Consider the following 19,908-nt stretch of genomic DNA (forward strand, 5'->3'; position numbering starts at 1 on the left):
TTACTTGCACTGTGAGATGTGCTAAAAATACTCCTGCGGAACATTTGGGAGCTGAAGTAAATTTTATCACTAGAAATACTGAATTGCAGAGTTAGTATATTGTGCAGTCACATGAGTTATTTTGTTTAGTTCCTCTTTCAAACATGACTGAATAGGCCAGTCTACAAAGGAACTTGTCCACCCTGCCCTCATTACATTAGAATTTGTTTTCTGACTTTTACTTCTTAATGTTTTCCTATAATACTCAGCTTTTCCTTTTTTTTTTTAAACACTGATCTTTATTTGTTCTAGGTTGTCTTGTCAAAGTTTGTTAGGCAAATGGGAGATCTACTTCCTTCCACAATTTACATCCCATACTTGAAAATGCTGCGGGGACTGGCTAGTGGGCCTCAGTGTGCTCATTACTGCTTTAGTTTGCTAAAAGTCAATGGCAGTAGTCATGGTAAGAGAAGTGACACTTCAGCTCTTTCTCAACTCCTTTACTTTCCAAAAGTGCGAAGACTCATTTGAGATGAATTGTGGCCTCATACTTTTAACATTTCATTAGTAGTACGAAGGTGAAACTGGAAGTCTTTACTTGAAACTGTAATCTGAAATAAAACCTGCCAGATGAGGTAGTTAGATGTCTGAGCACCATGTGAGCAATTCACCTAGTGAAATAATACTTAAAAAAAAAAAAATCCATGTCTTAGCACCATAAGGAATGCAGAACGTCAGTGTTGCTTATTATAAAACAAAAAATAAGTAATGTCTTAAAGCTAGCTGTATTTACAAAATACACAATGTAACTTTCCTGAGCTAACTTTGTTCAGAAGCGCTTTGTTCAGTTAGAATTTTTTGATTCATTTAATACAATAGCACTTTCTCAAAGTAGGAGATGCTACTCAGTCCTGTGTTTTGCATTCATTTTGCATTGGTCAAATTATAAAAAACCCCCCTCCTCTGAAAATAGAAAAAATGCTGCAAAGATTCCAATTCATAAAACAGAAAACTTATTTATACTAGTTCTTTATATTAGCACCTTTCTGTCTCAAAAAAGCCCATAAACAAGCAAAAGTCCCCAAACATAAATGATTAATTTTGGATACAATAACTTTCCTTTGAACTTTACTTTTTTCTTTAGATAAGAAACTTTTAGTTTTAGCCATCCTGCTTTTCACTCTGTGAAAGAGTAGAAAGAAAATCTCGTCACCTGTTTGTCATTTTTCTAGCGGAAAACATCCAAGGAGCAGGTGGCAGTCCTGTCTCCTGGGAACATTTCTTCCACTCCTTGATGCTTTATCATGAGCACTTAAGGAAAGACTTGCCAAGTGCAGACAGTGTCCAGTACCGTCACCTGCCTCTCCGAGGCATCACACAGAAAGAACAGGATGGATTAATTGCATTTTTACAGCTGACCACTGTTATAGTCAATTGGGTAAGTAACATTTTATTTGCTTTTCTTTGTTAAAACTTTTTTTTTTCCTTGCAAATCATCATCATTCAGCTCTGAAGTTCTCCTTGACCAAAAAAAGTATGTAAGGAAAATTTATCTAGCAGTTGTCATTTTATCTGTGAACTCCATAAGCATGGGAAACATCAGGAGTAACTGTAATGACCAAACACTGAAGGTGTAGGTGAAGCAGAAAGAGATGATTCCTTTTCCTGTGTTCTTGGTATTGCTGATTTTCTTGCTTACTTGACTCTCATGCTGGTAATGGAGCTGATAATGTCTTTCAGAAGTGAGGTATATTCACAATAAATCACTGTGGAGTAGGAAAGTTCTTTGCCTTTATTTATGAGTTTGAAAAAGCAATAGTTGAATTCAAAAGGAAGTGGTATAAATTTGGCAAGGAATATGATCAGCTGTGAAAGTTGCCTCTAGGGTTATGATTTAAAATGTCCCCAAACCAAGGGTGTAAAATTATTTGAATGAATTGACTGGAAGAGAATTCCAGGAGAATAAAATTGCAGTGCATAATTTTGTGTTGTGAATTGTCTGTGTAATTCTGAATAGTGTATAATTCTGCTCTTAAGTACCCACCAGATTTTGCAGCCTAAAATTTTTGTGATATAGGGAGATAGCCTTGGTTTTGCTGACACAAACACAAGACAGATCAGTGAAACTAAATACAATTTTAAAAAATTGTCTTTGGTGGTAATGATAGTGGGGTGATCCTGTTCGAGCTGTAATGTCAGTGTTGGATATGCATGGATAAAGGGAACTCTTAAAAGTAATATTTTGTGGCATCATTAAATCATAATCTGGGATGAAGATAAATTTGTTCTAAGGGTGCAGGGAATTACCATTTGATGAGGCTAGAGGCTTGATCTTATCCAGTGGTTCATCCTAGAGTCTGTAGTGAGTTTATGTGAGTGATGATCCTGTTCTTAGACTAAAACAAATTGATACAAGTTCTTAGAAAACATCCAAATGAAGTGTGAGTTCATACAAATATATAGAGATAGGAGTATATAGAATGTTTGTAATAGAAAAATGAATAAAAGTCCCTCTACCCATGGTTGAAGAAGCTGCTGGAGTGTCAGTACTTAAAGACTAATTCCATGAATGGTTGTCTACTAAAAAAAGCAGATTGTTATAAGAAGCTTGTATTATCCAAATAATTTTTCTGTGTGGATAGGCACAATTTTAGTACTTGTAAGTCTTTATACTCAGCTTTTTGTTTAATTAAAATGGTTGGCTTTGGAATTGTCTACTATTCTTTTGATATCTTGTGTACTTTCGAGTACAAAGCAGTCTTTCATGCTGAACCGTGAATTAGAGATTATAAGACATGAAAAGCTTTCAAAGTAATAATGTGCAGTTCTGTTTTCTGTTTCCTCTGTAGAGTGAGAATGCTCGCTTGGCTCTTTGTGAGCACCCTCAGTGGACACCAGTAGTGGTCATCCTGGGACTCCTGCAGTGCAGCATTCCTCCTATTTTGAAAGCAGAGCTGTTAGAAACCCTTACTGCTTTTGGAAGATCTCCTGAAATAGCTGCTTCACTCTGGCAGTCCCTGGAATATACACAGGTATCTTAGGATTTTCCGTGCTTAGAACTGTAGCATCCGAGTTTGTTGAAATTGCCAGTATTTGAAATAGTATTGCATTTCCTCCTAAATTTTCTTTTTCCATTGTTGAATATAATTTTTTTCACAGTTAATGGGGTCAAAGTGTTAATGCTTTGAAATTATTTTGAAAATGACAGTATCACCTCAGAGATGTCATTGGCTGTGCTTATTTTACATCAGTACTAATTTCCTAACAGTCCTGTTTGAACTGTAATTGCTGCCTTATTTTTAGTTGCTATTAAGAGATCCTGACAATAATGACCTCTCACCACCTTTGCTTCCTAATTTATGGTATTTCTTAAAGTATACTATTGTAAGAGATAATGAAGGAAATATCTTTCCCCCCCTACTCAATATAAGATAAAAATCATTAATCTGAAAACGTGATGCAGATCTTGGAGAACATAAAGCTGGAAGCATACAAGTGTCAAACATAATTCAGCCTCTCAGACAGAAAAATCTTGGCTTTTTATCCTTTAAAAGGATTTAGAAAACCTCTTCTTAGATCTAAAACGTGATGAGTCTCTTTCTTTTTTTACTCCTGATAAAAATTGTGGAGATGCACTTTGATTATGTGAAATGTGTTGGTCTGTTTTCATTTCTCTTTCTGTTTTGAAGATATTACAAACTGTGAGAAGTCCAGGCCAGAGACAAGCAATTGGTATTGAGGTAAGAAAGTCTCTGTACTTTGGCAGCCTCTCTGATCATCTGCATATGCATTTGGGAAGCACTTGCAGAGGCTGCCTCTCCTTCATGTGTCCATGGGAAACTTTTCTAATAGACGCTGTTGTTTCACTGCTTTGTAATTTACTTTCAAGCCTGCTTGTAATTTCTGGAAAATTTTATCAATTTTTGCATCTAGTTCAGCTTCATACTAGTAACAGAACAGCATCTAAACACATCAAATTCCTCATGAGCACTTCTTGCTAACTTTTTCCTAAATTGGACTCACTTTTGTTACATCTTGGTGTAGCTCACTTTGTGTCTAACAACAGTGATAAATAAAAACAAAGTAGGTAAATGTTGAGGGTTATCTTCAAGTAGCTCAGAAAGGAATGAATATGTGTTGCTGAACTGAAATAACAGTATTGATGCTTTGCTGCTTTTGGTCTGTTTGTGTTGTACTGTAGACAGAAATGCTGCTAAATTGATTTACTGTGACGTAATCCACATTATATTATTTATATTATAATATATAATATTTATAATATTATATAAATGATATTTTTATTATTATTTATTATTATAAATTATATAAATTATATTATTTCTCACATGTTTCCTCCTCCCTCAAAATTTGTGATTTGTCTCCTCCTGTTTTTGCTGTCCTCCTGGGAAGGTTGAATTGAATGAGATTGAGTCCCGCTATGAGGAATATCCTTTAACCCGCGCCTTCTGTCGACTCATCAGCACACTAGTGGAGAGTTCATTCCCAGCTAACTTGGGAGCAGGTCTGCGCCCTCCAGGCTTTGATCCCTACCTCCAGTTCCTCAGGGATTCTGTGTTTCTCCGATTCCGCACCAGAGCTTACCGGAAAGCTGCTGAAAAAGTAAGTTTTGGTTGAAAATATTTTTTTCCTTAGGATATAGTTGTTGATGTGGCTTAGATCTGTTTGAGAAAGCTGTGCAAAAGTAACCTAGAGCACTTGATAGTGTTTTGATTCTGTAAACAGGTGATATTTCAACTCACGGATGAGGATATACTTCAAAGGAGCCTGTATAAAGTATCTTTTAAAAAAGAAGCTTGTATTGCTAAATTTCAATTTGCTATGCAGGATTCTGCAAGTCTACTATATGGCTAATGATTTCTGAACATGACATGCCCAAACCTACAAGTCACATTTGTCCTTTTCTCAATGTTACATCACAAAATAATTCTGACTTGCTGAACCAAGGAATTTGGCTTTGGTTCTGGATAAAATACTTCTGGATGGAGGCATGTGCTAAACTGTATCCTGGAAGCTGGCTATTCTTAATCTATTCTTAGCTGTATACCTAATTAAAACTATTTTTTTAAACTTAACCTAATAAGCAATAAATCCAATAATACAATATCCTAATATGTATATTGTATAATAGAGCATAAAGCAGGTAATAAATCTGTTTCAGTGTTCCCCTTTCACTTCAGAAAGAAAGCTTGGGCTTTCAAATTATTTGACACAATGAAGTATAGTGTTGTTGGCATGACTATATAATTTTGAAATGCTAGCCATAGTTCTGATCCAGTACATCATTGCAGTGTGTGTTGTGTTCTTTGTGATCTTGGCTTTGTTACACAGCCTTAATCTGTGTATTATTTGTTTTCTCATTGTCTGCAGTGGGAAGTAGCTGAGGTAGTTCTGGAAGTGTTTTACAAATTATTGCGGGACTACGAGCCTCAACTTGAAGACTTTGTGGACCAATATGTGGAGTTACAAGGTTAGCTTGTTCATTTGTTCACTGACAAACAGAATTGTAGCTTGTTTTGCTCTGTTGCCTCTATCTTGGGGTCTTGTTTAATATTGCAAATAAGCTGGTGGAAAGCTAGGCCAAGACTTTAAAATAGGAAGATGTTAAAAATTTCCACGTAGTATTGAGATCTGCGTTGCTGACTCAGTAGGTCCTCATGTACACTATTTTCTACTTCTCTGTCTCTGCTAGGAGAATAACTTCTGTCTCTTTCGTTTCTGACTTGGTTGAAGAGCAACATTTGACACTTGAACAACACCTCAGTTCTGGCTTGTTCCTCTGGACTTGTTTGGTCTCTATCTAAATCACCACTATTTGTAGGGTTAATTTAAAAGCAGCATTGTATTTGAGATAACCTTTACTATTAATATTATTAATACATGAGTTATTGAAAGCAGATAGTAATGGTGGAATTGTGACCTGAAGTCATTTGATTCTGAGCAACTGTTCTTTAAAAGGCTAAAGTAGATTATACTTGCCTCATTATAGGAAATCTAGGGTTTTTTTGGACTCCAGATTTTTTTTTTTCTTGAAACAAAGTTTCTTATAGTGAATTCCATTGTGATGCTTGTGGATTTTCTTGTAGCAGTGCTGTGAGAACCACTTTTTAATTGAAAACAGCTTTAGAGTTGGAAGACCTGTGTGCCTCATACTTGGACAAAGAGTACTTGGCAGCATACCTAGCTCAGAAAACTTGTTAGCTTGTTCCTGTCCTCAGCTAATCCTTCAACTTGTATGATTTTTTGTGGGTTCCGTGATGCATTGGAGAAGTGGGTTAATCTAGGTTTGAGTAGGTGCATTTTTTGAACAGATTCAGTGTGTGGCTCCACAGTGGCATGTCTTCTCTGTTAGTGTGTGGTGGAGTTGCACACACAGAATGAATGGAAGAAGGGCATTTTTAAAGCTGGTGCCAAAAGTAACCCTTGTACCCTTGTTCTCACTTGTGTGTTAAAAAAGATTTCTACTCTTTTCCTGCTTTTATATACCACAGTTTATGAAGAGCCTAGGCAAACTGGAAGCATTAGTCTTCTCCTTTTATTTCATATCACGAAGGTCTTTGAATTTTAGGCTAGTAGTTTTGTTTTTGCATACATTATTTCAACAGTCATAGGAATTTTTGGTGGACATTCTCTTTGACTTCTGGAACTACTTTTTCCCTCATTCAGGGTCTTCGTGCAGTTTTAGGGGGGGGACATAAACTTTTTCCAGTTTCTTTTTGGTAAGATCTTTTTTGGGTTTAAATTTGAAATTGTGATATTGGGTACTGGAAAGTAATGGTAATTGCCCTTACAACTATTCCCAAACTTTTAAAAGTTCCTCAATGGCTTCTATATAAAAAAAAATCTCTCAAGACTTTGTACAAAGGATGTTGCTTAGACCCATGGGGGCTGTTATGTTTTGTAGCTTAGGCTAACTTGAGTAATAGAACGGTTTTTTATTAGAGGTTATATATTTTTTTACTCCTTCTGTATTTAGGAGAAGAAATAATAGCATATAAACCACCTGGATTCAATTTGATGTATCATCTGTTGAATGAGTCCCCAATGCTGGAACTTTGCCTTAGTTTGCTAGAAGAAGGGGTTAAGCAGCTTGATACTTACGCTCCGTTTCCTGGTACGTGCCTAGAATTCATTTTTAATGTGAAGTTAAAATGTATAGTAAGTAGGATTTAAAGCTAGCATTGCTTATCTAACTTGTATCTCTTGTATATAAAAATTGTATTTTGGGGAAGTTTTCCTACTGGTAAACAACTGACGGGTTTCTTTTCTTGGTGCAAGGCTTGATGAATGACATTTTTGAATGTAGTCTATTTAGCTTCTCCTCTGTATTTCTCATGTTCTTTGTGCACTGCAGGAAAGAAGCATTTAGAGAAAGCTGTACAGTATTGCCTTGCACTTCTAAACTTAACCCTACAGAAGGAGAACATTTTTATGGATCTGTTGCGGGAGAGCCACCTTTCCCTTATTGTCACACCACTGGAGCAGCTGCTTCAAGGAATCAATCCTCGCACTAAAAAGGCTGATCACGTGGTGAATATTGCTAGGTATGTGCAAAGTACTGAGAAGGGAGGAGTTTTGGAGGCACAGAAGTGTTTGGATCCTGAATCCTTTCATTGGTTTCACTAGCCAATGCTCCTCTTCACACAGAGCATCTCATGAATTTTTTTGGGGGAACAGGAGATGTCTTCACAGGTGGTATGATCTGTGATTGTCTAGTGCAAGGTTGGGATCTGTATTTATAGTTTTTCTTTCAGAATTTCCCCCCCCTCATGATTTCTTCCTGTCTACCTTATGTTCAATGATTCCCTTGCATATAATTTCATTTTGCCCCAGACTTTGGTTGTCACAGAGTGGGAAAGTTCAGTGAATTTGGTTGTTGGCCACGTTTTACAGTATTGCCCATTATTTACTGTATTAAATGCCTACAAGCAGTTGTTTCAACTTCTGCAGCAGTGTTTAATGTAGATATTGGATAAAAAGAATGATAAAAATTCCAGGAAAGGTTATTATCCCTACTCAGCCTACTAATCTCTCCCAATGGAGGAACATTCATTGTTTCATGCAGAGTGAAATTTTGTTAGAAGCTTTAATGTTATCTCATGTAATTTGATTTGTAAATGTTTCATTTTTAAATGTTGTTTAATTTCTTATCCATCTTTAAAAAGTTAAATTCTCAACAATTTCGTTGTCATAATTTTGTGTCTTTGAAGGTATCTTTACCATGGAAACAGCAATCCTGAACTAGCTTTTGAAAGTGCCAAGATTTTGTGCTGTATTTCTGATAATTCCAACATCCAGATAAAACTAGTTGGTGATTTCACACATGATCAGGTAAGTATCTGTTTCTTTGAATCTGGGAAGAGAAACTGGTGGAGAAATACTAGGGCTTCATAATGTTTCTTTAAAGGAAACTACATTAAAACTATATTTTGTTTTATATCTACCCACATATAAAACATCTTTTACTGTGGCATTGGAAAAACAATTACTTAATTAATTGAACAAAACAAAATCATGATTGTTTTCAAGAAGAAAAAGGGCAATATTCTTTGAGATAGGGAGATCTTTTTGTGACTTTATAGTCATCAATCTGTGAGAATAATTTAGCATATGTAACAACAGTAGATTTTTTTTTTCCTGTTCACTGGCTAATTGCTGACCTGTTCTTAGAACAGCTGTGACTCTTTAATTCTTGCTTATTAAGTAGATTATATAATTTTTGTCTAAAAGTTCTATCAACTTACATGAAGGGAATGATGAAAAGTATTTGGTTTAGTACTCTTAAAATTGTCTTCATTTCCATCCTTCCATTGTTGAATACAGAGTGTTAGCCAGAAGCTGATGGCTGGATTTGTGGAATGTTTAGACAATGAAGATGCAGAAGAATTAATTAATCCAGATGAAGGTATGTAAAAGGCTTCTTAAAATGGCTTAAATAGTTGTCTTTTGCATGGAATAAAGTTAATGAAAGAAGTGTTAAAAAATGTTCTTAAGTCAGGAAACAATCTTCCTCTGTTTTCTGTGGAATTGGACCTTTAACAGAATGAAAAGTGCCTGTGTTTTGTTAAAGTATGTCCACAGTATGGTGAGCCAGCTCCAAATTGAGTCTATTTTCAGAAGACAAGTATTTAACATTGCTTTGGATATACTATTTACAGCTGTATTAACAGTAATTTGCAATTTTGTTCTTGTATCTCTTTGCAGTAATATAAGTCCATCCCTCAACATTCTTGTATTTAACTTGAAGACACTGAAGATTATTCTATTAGATGGATTTTTTACTTCATTAGTCACTATATCTGCTTTTTCTCCTTTTTCTTTTCTTTTTCTAATCAAGAACTGGAGCCGGAGAAGAAGCGGGCACAAATCCATCATGAAACCAGGATCCATATTCTGAATCTCCTTATCACCTCTCTTGAGTGCAGTCCTCCCAGCCTAGCTCTGTATCTCTTGGGATTTGAACTAAAGAAACCTGTCAGCACCACAAATTTGCAAGATCCAGGTATGAAGAGGAGAGATTGAGCTGTCATTTAATCAGTTCTGCTAACAACACTGAGAATATTTATTGGGAAATTCATGGGGAAAAGCAGTTCCTCTTCAATTAAAGAATAAAACAACAGGCTGTGAACAAGTCCTCAAAAGCTACATGAAAAGATGTATTAATACTCAAATGCAGCATTTAAAAACTTTAGGATTTGAGTCTTTGTTTAAGTTGTATTTTGGAACAGACTTGAAATTAGAATTGTGGGGGAAAACGATAATTTAGAAGGGAAACATTGATGTATTTATTATTTAATACAGCGTAGCTGTGTCCCTAGTAGAAAGAAGTTGATTTGATGATCCAAGTTGTACCTACATATGACAACATGTGAACCTACAAAAGAGATTGTTGCTTTTAACTGGTTCTACTTCTTGGCTATTGTTCTGTCCTTCCTCAAGCTCCTGTTTAAAATTTTTTATAGGAAAGAAAACCAGTTTAGTTTTTTAATGTTTTAGAAGAAAACCTTTTAGGACAATGTGGGATTTCATTCTAGTGCTAGGAATATATAAATATATTAATTATATATATATGACAGTGCAAACTTCAGAAAGATCACTCCTGCTGCTTTCAAGTTGAACTGGTGAGAGTAATAGTGTGTTACTTTGTGTCTTGTTTGCCTCCTCAGTTTCTAATTGGTATTTTACAAAACAGACTGGACAAGTCCAGCAGGGATGATGAGGGAGCTGGGTTACTGAGCCTGTGCGGAGCAGCTGAGGGAAGTCTGGAAAAGAGAAAGACTTTGAGAGAACCTAATAGAAATCTTTGAACACCTGCAAAGACATAAATGACAGGATAAAACCCCAGACTTTTCAGAGGAGTGTGGCAGGAAGATGAGAGGCAGTAGGCATGAAATGAAACAAGAGAGGCTCAATTTGGATATATTAGAAATTTTGTCACCAGAAGACAGTGAAGCAGGTTGGCTGTAGAGGTCATGCAGTCTTCATGTTTGGAGGTTTTCAAGACCCAACTGTCTAAAGCCAAGAACAATGGTTTGATATCATAGCTAAGAGTAGTTTGGTGTTGAGATGTCATGGTGTCCCTTCCAGTCTGAAATAAAAGGTCATTTCTCAACTGTTTTCAAGGATGTTTTATATAAACAAGTTTGAACAACATTCAATAATTTGATTTTTGGTTTTTTTTTGAGAAAAATATTTCTCATTATCTTCAGGTTTGTATTGGATGCTATGGACCAGCAGTTTTTAGTTCTTCATAGTTCTAAATGAAATATAGATAGGACCTGAGTTTTATTTCTTCAGATATTGTGAAATATCTGTAGTTACACAATACAGGTAAATAATCTGCACCCACACAATTTTACAGGGCATCTATCATATGTTAGGTCAGTGATGAGGAAATCTGTCTCAAGGGTGTGAGAGACCTTGCCCACATCTTTCAGTTTTCTTGTTAATAAGGGGAAGAAATAATGACTGTAAGACATTTACCTCAAGATAATAATTTCCTGTTAAAGCATAAATTATACATGTTCAAACAGAGATTATTTCCCCTGTAAGAACTCTGATTATTGATGCTTTTGCTGCTTCAGGACCTCTTTTTGGGTCGATTAAAGATTTAATTGGCTAAGGGAAGAATGCAAAAAGACAGAATTTTGACTTCAGTATTAAAATCTATTCCCTATGGTTGCAGTGTTCTGCCTTTAGGAGAATTAGTCATATAATGGCTGTATTTGTAAAATAAGACAGGAGTTTTTTAAAGCTGTTCTTTGAAATTGTCAAATGGCTCTTGGTTTAAAAGTGTAAAACAAGAATTCAAATTGATTCACTAGCATCTCAAAAGCCTACAGACTAACTATAAATATTTTCATTAGGCTTTTGCTGAAACATGGTTCCTTCTTTGATTTTAAGTAATGGTGATAAAACTTTCCCAGAAGATTTTGCTGCAGCTCTGTGGAGCGGTATAGTGTAGCACAGGGTATCTGAACGATTTAGGTTCTGTATTTCTGTGTACTTGACCTATACTGGCTATGGAGGAAAGTAAGATCAAGAATGTCAAGTTATTTTTCTCTTTTCAGGTGTCTTGGGTTGCCCACGGACTTGCCTTCATGCTATTTTGAACATCCTGGAGAAGGGTACTGAAACAAGGAGTGGGCCTACAGCAGTTCGGGAATCTCCCCATCTTGCAGAACTCTGTTACCAGGTATTCAGCATATTTTCTGTTGGCATATACTAAAAGTAGACTCTAAATAAAATTGGCTACTCCTTGGTTGATGAACACAGATTATTTATGGCTCTAATAATATTTTAATAGTAAAACTTAACCTAAATATTTTTGGTCAGCCTCTAAGTCCGTTGCGACGTGCCAACTTTAAATCTTTTTTTTAAATTTTGGAAGTGTAGTATGATAACAAATAACATAAAATTCCGACTAAGCCAATGAAATTCTCTGTTTTATTCTGTAGCCATAGAGAATGTACATTTGTGTGGCTGAGAGGGTGTCAGGTGGGGGAAACAGCTGAGTTAGACATATGTGTGAGGTAGCTGATGCTTGCACACTTGTATCATGTTGAAAATCCATGGGCTCTAGAAAGGATTTTAAACATTATGAAAAGGAAAAGGCAACTCTGTAGAAGCAGGGAAAATTTATTACATATCCTCTCTTGGTGGACATGCAGACAGAAAAATACTCATTTTTAAGTGAGCTGAACAAATAGGCTCATCTATTGTCATGTTGTGAACAAACAGCCATTGTGGTCACCCACATGCTGGTAGTACTTTTAAGATCATAATTCAACATCTGTTACAAATAATATGTTCAACTTTGAAGAAAGCTGATGGAAAATTTACTGTAAATACTGGTAATATTGTTTGAGCAGTAGAACAGTATTATGCTTTTGATTTGGTGGTTGGTCTGTTTTAAAATAAATTCCATACATGGATATCTACTGTTTTTGATTGTCAGGTGATCTATCAGTTGTGTGCATGCTCTGACACTTCAGGTCCAACTATGAGATATCTGAGGACCAGTCAGGATTTCTTATTCACTCAGCTGCAGTACTTGCCATTTTCTATCAAAGGTAATTTTTATGCTATGATAAGATTGTGCATGCTTAAAATTCAATGCATTTTTTGACTCCTTAGGAGTGAAAGAAGAAACATAGGTAGCATTATTAAACTGAATTTATTACAGCCTCTGCTAATCGTTTAATTCTGCAAATATTGAACTCTCTCTACTTAAGAAATTTTTAGATTTTTAGTGCTGAACTTTTGGAAAAGAATGTTAGCTTTGGAGTGCACTAAGTCTCCAGAACGACATCCTAATCTATATTGCAATTATCATTGTAGTTTTGTTAGATCACACTACAGAAAAAAAAAAAAAATTGAAAAGAGTATTATAAAGAACCAGGGGATTATAAGGCTGATGGTTGTAACCACCTGTGTTGCCCCTTTCTTTGAATAAAGTACTTTTAAGCTAGTAGGTATGTTTTATATTTCAAATCAAGATTTCTCAGATGTTTTAAACTGAACAAATATGCTTTGTCAGATGCTTGACCCTCAGTCTTTTGTTCAATGACAGTAAACTTAGCATTCAAGTACATGTATCCAGCATGTATAAAGTGCTTTAGATGATTCTTATGTAACTTAGGAATCTAAATTAGATGAATATAGGAAGATTCTAGGAGACCTGTGTTCCAGTCTCACCAATTTTGATTAAAGCTACAGTCCATGTGGGTAAATGCCTGGTTATTTTCACTGAAATTGTAACTGACCCCATTGGCTCATGAAGCACTACATTCTTCACAATGACTGTTCTAACAGTTGGTTGTGTCCAGTTTGGTTCTGTATGTTTATATGCTTATTGCATATATGTACCTGGTTTATTTTCAAAATAACCACATGTTCATTTACTGGCTTTTGTCAGATCTCTCTTTTTGTCCTGTAAACAATTGGTAAGCAAATAATAACTAATGACATCCTCTAAAAGCTTTCTCAAGTTAAAAATGCTTTCCTTGGAGTAAGTAATATTATTTATGCTGTTTTATAATTGTTGCCTTATCCCTGTCCAGAACATGAGATTTCAACACTCAACCAAATGTCTTGGCTAATGAAGACTGCAGCTATCGAAATGCGAGTGACGTCCCTGAACCGCCAGCGCTCCCACACGCAGAGGCTGCTGCATCTGCTGCTCGATGACATGCCTGTGAAACCATACCTGGGTAAGAGGGACTTATGGTGAGGCTAAATAGGCTGTAATAAATGGAGAATGAGACACTTCATTTGAATTCTTTTCTTCATAAGCTTGTGGCAGTTCATTTGTGGTATGGGAAGAAAGATGATTGTAGACTCCAAAGTGAAAGAAAGCAGGGCATCGTTTTGTTCATTGCTGGTGGAAAAATTAAAAACTGTTTATGAGGTAGGAGTGGCAATATTAAAAAAAAATTAAATTGTGGAATAATTTATTTTGACCTGCCACTCAAAATTGTTACAAAATAGAGAAGGTGGAGGGTCTTCCATGGTAAACAGTTAATCTCTCACAGAGGATAGTAGATACACATCAATTTTGCTTTTAACATTATAACATCACAAAAGTGATATTTCATCCCAATGTAGTGTAAAATTCAATGTTGAATAAAAAGGCAAGATTTCAGAGGTTTAGAACAGGGTAGAGGTAAATTAAGAAAAATAAAACCAGATGGCAATAAAACTCTTTACATGAAGAAGGTAGAATATATTGGAAGATATTTTAACAGGCTACTGCAGTATGGTGTTTTCCCTTACTTTTATCAGCCTGAGCACTCTCTTCCTCCTAGTGAGGATCTGAGTATGGGAAACTGTACTCAGATATGCTACTCATTTTATGGTGTCTATCCAACTGCATTACTCATACTGAAGAGTGGGATGTCTATTTAAGCATTTCTCAGATTTTCTGATCTGTATATAATAACTGGATAGCTTTTGTCAGATAAGTATTTTTTTCATTTGATTAGGAGTTCAAGGGTATATTGTATTAGAAGGCTTTGATGTGAAAGGTTTATCAGTTTATCATTGTGCCCTGTCTTTCACTAAAAGTAGGTGATATTTTTCACTTAGATTTGTTTTTGTAATTTATTTAGTATGTTTTATTATCTTCAGCTGATGGTGAAGGAGGGATGGAAGACGAAAGTCGATCAGTCAGTGGATTTCTCCACTTTGACACTGCTTCCAAAGGTAACTGTTATGACTGTTGATTATTGATCAGTAAAGTGTATCTGCTCCTGAACAGGCAGGAGGGCCACCTCCAGAAAGGACACTTCAGAAAAGAAAGTAATGGGTGTTCTAAATAGCAGCAGTACATGAAACAATTTTATTTAGTATGGGGAAAAAAAAAAAAAGAACCTTGATACAGATGGTTGGAGTGAGTGAAAAACACTGAACTGGAAAGGCAATTTGAAGAGTATGTTTAGGTATCTGTGCAGGGATGAAATGGGAGAGTGGCAGTCTATCAAATTAATTGCTAACAAGTAGAAGCAGTGAGACTGTTGCTAAGGCTGAACATATTTGTATTTTCATGACAAAGAATGTAAGTCCCACATAAATAAATAAATTCAGATTCTTTATGGTTTCTCAACAAAAGATTGCAATGGTTATAATTGAAAACCAGCCTGGTTTAATTTTGGAGAAAAAATTAGTCTTGTGTTTGTAAATATTGGATGACATGCATGTATAACAGGAGAACTGTACAGTATAAGAGATCTTAAGGATTTAAACGTAGAAAAACTAAAGTAGTAGAAAAACTAAAGATTTTACAATTAGAAGGGCTTTTGGAAGTATGAGAATTTGTCTTAAAATGTTTTTAAACCTGTTACATAGGTTGATAGCACTTTCTGAAGATTTAATGCTTTCTTTTGAAACTTTACACATTAAGCTGAAGATTTAGATTTACAAAGGTAAATAGACTCTATTTGTTAATATTTTGGTTTCCCCTTGATAATTCTGAATACAATTTGAATTGATTTGCATTTCCAGTACGCAGAAAGATCTTAAATATCCTGGATTCAATTGACTTCAGTCAGGACATTCCAGAGCCTTTACAACTGGATTTTTTTGACCGGGCTCAAATTGAGCAAGTCATTACTAATTGTGAGCACAAGAATGCACGTGGACAAGTGGTCTGCAACGTCAAGGTTAGCACTGGTCTTTGTTTTCAAGTTGCATGTGCTATTTTATAACTTAATAATTAAAAAAAATCAGTGTGTTAATAATACTTTGAAACTTGCTTTTACATAAAAGGTGTGTGTTTCAGATATGTATTTTTTTGGTTGCTATTACACAACTAACATACGTGTACACAATTACTTGTGCAATGTTGTTGTGTACCATGGTAGTTCTTGGAGGCTTTATTTATGAATGTATCACATTGTGACAAGTACTTGACCTATGTATTATAAATTGTCCTGAAGAATTTGTGACCCTAAAAAATGAGTAAAACTTGTTTGAATCCCAGTCCATCTGTTGCATCTGTCACTATGTAGCCATCTCCTAGATTCTTTTAGGAGATACAAATACATCTCCTTTGTCACTTGTCCTAGTTTTGACTCAAGTACTCTTAATTTTCTTCATAGTAGCTGGTATAGTATTGTGTTTTGGATTTAGGATGACAGTAATGTTCCCAACACTTCATCCTTTAGCTATTCCTAAGCAATATTTATTTAGTGAAGGACTTTTCAGCTTCTCAAACAACTCCCCAGTGAGTAGGCTGTGGGCACAGGAATCTGGGAGGAGACACAGCCAGGACAGCTGACCCAAAACTTGCCAAAGTTCCATACTGTGTGATACCATGCTCAGTGTATAAACTAAGGGGAAAACTGGCTGTGCAGTGGTTGGCAGGTAGTGAGCAATTGCATTTGTGCAGCCCTTGTTTGTATTAGTTTAAATGTTGTATTGTTCCCCCCGCTTTCCTTTTCTGTTCTATTAAACTGTCTTTAACTCAACCCACAAAATTTCACTTTGTTTTCCCCCCAGTTCTCTCCCCTATCCCACTGGGGGAGGGAGTGAATTGCTGTGTGGGGTTTATCTACCTGCCAGGTTAAACTGGTTTAATCATTTAAGTGTCACTTTTAATTTCAGTACGTTCACAGAGTTCTGGTTGCAGAAGTCAATGCCCTTCAAGGAATGGCAGCAATAGGCCAGAGACCTTTACTTATGGAGGTAAGTACAGAAAAAATTAACTGTTGTTTGTTGTTGCTCTTGGTGGATTTTGTAGCCTGTCAAGCAGTAAGCATTACTATAAAAGATTGTGGATTTGAGTCCTAACTTAGATTTAGTAACTCCTGAAGACAAAAACCACAAAACTGATAAGCTAAGGTACTTCTTACCATACTGTTCCCTAAACAGGTGGCCTGTAGTCTGTTTTCCTTTTTTCTTTAACCTCTTCCCTCCTCATTAGTGGTAACAATTGCAGCTCCTCACCCCATTGTACAGAAAGCAGTTACACACTGATGTCAAGATTGGCTGTTCAAGTACAAGCATGTTCATCTTATGGCCAAGATCATTTTGCCTTTCTCTCACAGGGGATGCTGATTTATTTTTCCTTTTTTCTACACAGATATAGTTTCAGACTTGGAGATCAGTTATTTTATAAGTTTCCTGCCATCTTTTAATTTAAGTCAAAATTGGTTACATGGATGCAAAGGATAAAGGAGAAATTACTCAGACTAAATGGGAAAAAGAAGCCCAAATAGTTTTTTCCTAGTTGTTTTTGTTTTGATTTCAAAGTGCTAGAAAAGAATTTTCCTGGTTAATTTTTTTTTCCTATGAGATTGAGACATTCATGATGTCCGCCCTGTGAAAAGCAGCTCAGAAATGGAATGGGCTACCTTGTTAAAGTAGCAATAGCACCTTGTTTCTAGTAAGCTGAAGACTTAACATTTTATTCTGAAGACTACTACTCATAGAAAAAATTGTCATCTTGAAGTCTGTCTTGGCAATGAATTTGTTTTATTCCATAGTAACTGAGTTTCTTTGTGGGGGGTTTTCAGGAGATCAACACTATCCTGCAGTACGTGGTAGAGCGCAACAAGCTGCTGCAGTGCCTCCATGCCAAGAGGCATGCTCTGGAGTCCTGGAGACAGCTGGTGGAAATCATACTCACTGCCTGCCCCCAGGACCTCATCCAGGCTGAGGACAGGCAGCTGATTATCCGGGATCTCTTGCAGGATGTGCATGACAAGGTAGTGCTCTGCTGGAAATCAGCCCACTCCTTCAACTTTGTTGCTGCATCTTTTTATGTGAAAGTGCTGCAATTTTGATTGTAATCCAAAAAAAATGTTGCCTGCCTTTAGTATTTGTTTTAGTTTTCTGATTGCTGCTATGCTGATAGATGAGACAGAGGCGATACTTTGTATTCTTGCATAGTTACTGTTGAACTGTGAACCATATATTGGCAGATTTCAGAGGCATTTCAGTGTCATCCAGCATTATGGTAGTCTGGCAAAGGTGTGTGAAAAAGAAACACCCTGCTTTGATGAGAAACAAAGAACTTACTGAAGGCTGAAGGCAAACTGCTGCATTTGCTAATTTACTGTGTTTAGATGACTCACTGCAAATCCTACTGCTGCTGCTTTTGAAAAATTAGAGAGCTGAATGAAACTTCACAGTAGAAAAACTAAAGATTTTACAATTAGAAGGGCTTTTGGAAGTATGAGAGTTTGTCTTAGAAGTCTAGGTATTTTACTGCTGAGTTATAGTAATAATTTTTGAGACAGACTAGACAGTTACTACTGACCTATCCATTCTAAAAGGCAAAATTTAATGAAGGATTGTTGTATTTTTTAGTCTGCTGGGGTATTATTATTTTTTTGCTTTATTATGAGAGTTATGTGGTTTGTAGTTCTGATTAATAGAGTTTTGTTTTGAGAAATATATATTAAAAAGTTTTATATTTTCAAGGAAAAAACTTTTTTGTTACTACCATTATTTTTTTCTGTAGGAGTTACTTGAAAGTTACCTATTTTTACTAGAGTGCTGGTTTTGTTTTTTATTTGAACTGAATTTAAAACAGGAAACAAGGAAGGCCTTCACTAGCTGCAGAAATTTCTTTCCTAAAATCTTTACAAAGAGGAAATTCCAGACTCTTAATTTTCTGTAACATCTTGGTGAAGACTTTTGTGAAGTTGAGAAAAAAAATTGTTACTGTCTACTGCAAATAATTGAACTACTGTTCAAAATTACTACATTGCTTAAAATGAAAGCTTCTTCAGCATTAGCAATAAAGATAGCAGATTTACCTTCCAAATAATACAGTGAGCAAAAACAATACATGCAAACTTCTTGTTAGTGTTTTTCCACATTGTCTTAATGCTTCTTTGATGCTCAACCCTTTGGGTTTTTTAAGTAGTACCTTTACATTTTTAATGGTAATAAAATAGCTGTATAGCAAAGCAGATACCAGTTATTCTTTCCCTAGCTTAGGTTTAAATATTTTACTAATAAAGCATCTCAAATGTCAACGCATTTCTTCCCTTTCTGCCATCCAGATTTGATTATGAGTCTGCCTGTGATTTATGTAAAAAAATCCAGAAGGCTAGTGGTCTTCTCAATTAAAATATGTTCAACTCAGGTTTCTAAACAAGTTTCTGACATTACTGATTTTTATGTGTTTTAAATACTGTCATGTTAATGAAATCCTTATGCATACATAAATTTAATAGTTGTGAGAGGCTAATTTAACTACTTTAATAACTCATGAAATCAGACACTTTTAAACATTTTTTTTTCTCTTTTGCCTTTTTTTTTGGTCTTTCTACTTCTGTATTAAGATCCTTGATGATGATGCAGCCCAGGAGTTGATGCCAGTGGTGGCAGGGGCTGTGTTCACCCTGACTGCCCACCTGAGCCAGTCTTTGAAAACGGAGCAGAAACAGCCACTTGCACTCTCCATGGCAGGACAGTCCCAGTATGTCTTGATGCTGGATGGTTCTTTTACCTCATCACCTGGCTCCGAGAGCATATCCATGGGTTTTGCTTCTGTTGGTGACTCCTCCCTCCACATCATCTTAAAAAAGCTGCTGGATTTCATTTTGAAAACAGGTGTGTTGACTTCTGCAGGGCGTGTATGTGAATTCCAACTGCCAAGAGTAAAAAGATGGGCTGAGCTGCTTTCAGATACTGCAGTGAAGACTTTTGTTACAGTCAGATCAATCATACATCATTAGTATAGATGTAAGCAATGTTGATAACTAAAAAAATTAGCAAGCACTTTAAAAAATCTGAACAACAAACCTAAGAGAAATATGTAAGTGACTGAAAGAGAATTTCATATTTTCATTCTTTTGGTACAGCATAAACTTGCTGAATTTACTCATAAATACACTTTTATGCAACAGTAGAACTTCACCTTAGGGAATCTAATTGCTTTATTTACTTTTGCCAAGCACT

At 35.7% G+C, this 19,908-nt stretch overlaps 1 protein-coding gene across 1 annotated transcript in view; it reads left to right on the forward strand.

Annotated features, from left to right (window-relative positions):
* The window catches only part of NUP205 (nucleoporin 205), a 45,690-nt gene that overhangs the window by 13,257 nt on the left and 12,525 nt on the right, over positions 1-19,908 (forward strand). Inside the window, exons 11-29 of the mRNA XM_071423182.1 lie at positions 292-442; positions 1,212-1,417; positions 2,829-3,011; positions 3,669-3,719; positions 4,390-4,599; positions 5,368-5,467; positions 6,974-7,111; positions 7,352-7,541; positions 8,208-8,328; positions 8,821-8,902; positions 9,335-9,499; positions 11,568-11,692; positions 12,455-12,569; positions 13,560-13,709; positions 14,626-14,700; positions 15,499-15,656; positions 16,600-16,680; positions 17,511-17,702; positions 19,290-19,560. Of these exons, the coding sequence (XP_071279283.1) occupies positions 292-442; positions 1,212-1,417; positions 2,829-3,011; positions 3,669-3,719; positions 4,390-4,599; positions 5,368-5,467; positions 6,974-7,111; positions 7,352-7,541; positions 8,208-8,328; positions 8,821-8,902; positions 9,335-9,499; positions 11,568-11,692; positions 12,455-12,569; positions 13,560-13,709; positions 14,626-14,700; positions 15,499-15,656; positions 16,600-16,680; positions 17,511-17,702; positions 19,290-19,560 (2,764 nt within the window). The remainder of the gene's footprint in view (positions 1-291; positions 443-1,211; positions 1,418-2,828; positions 3,012-3,668; positions 3,720-4,389; positions 4,600-5,367; positions 5,468-6,973; positions 7,112-7,351; positions 7,542-8,207; positions 8,329-8,820; positions 8,903-9,334; positions 9,500-11,567; positions 11,693-12,454; positions 12,570-13,559; positions 13,710-14,625; positions 14,701-15,498; positions 15,657-16,599; positions 16,681-17,510; positions 17,703-19,289; positions 19,561-19,908) is intronic.

Source organism: Agelaius tricolor, unplaced genomic scaffold, assembly GCF_023055355.1.
Source record: "Agelaius tricolor isolate 1412-34295 unplaced genomic scaffold, bAgeTri1.0.p SCAF_3, whole genome shotgun sequence".
In the NCBI taxonomy this organism is placed as follows: domain Eukaryota; kingdom Metazoa; phylum Chordata; class Aves; order Passeriformes; family Icteridae; genus Agelaius; species Agelaius tricolor.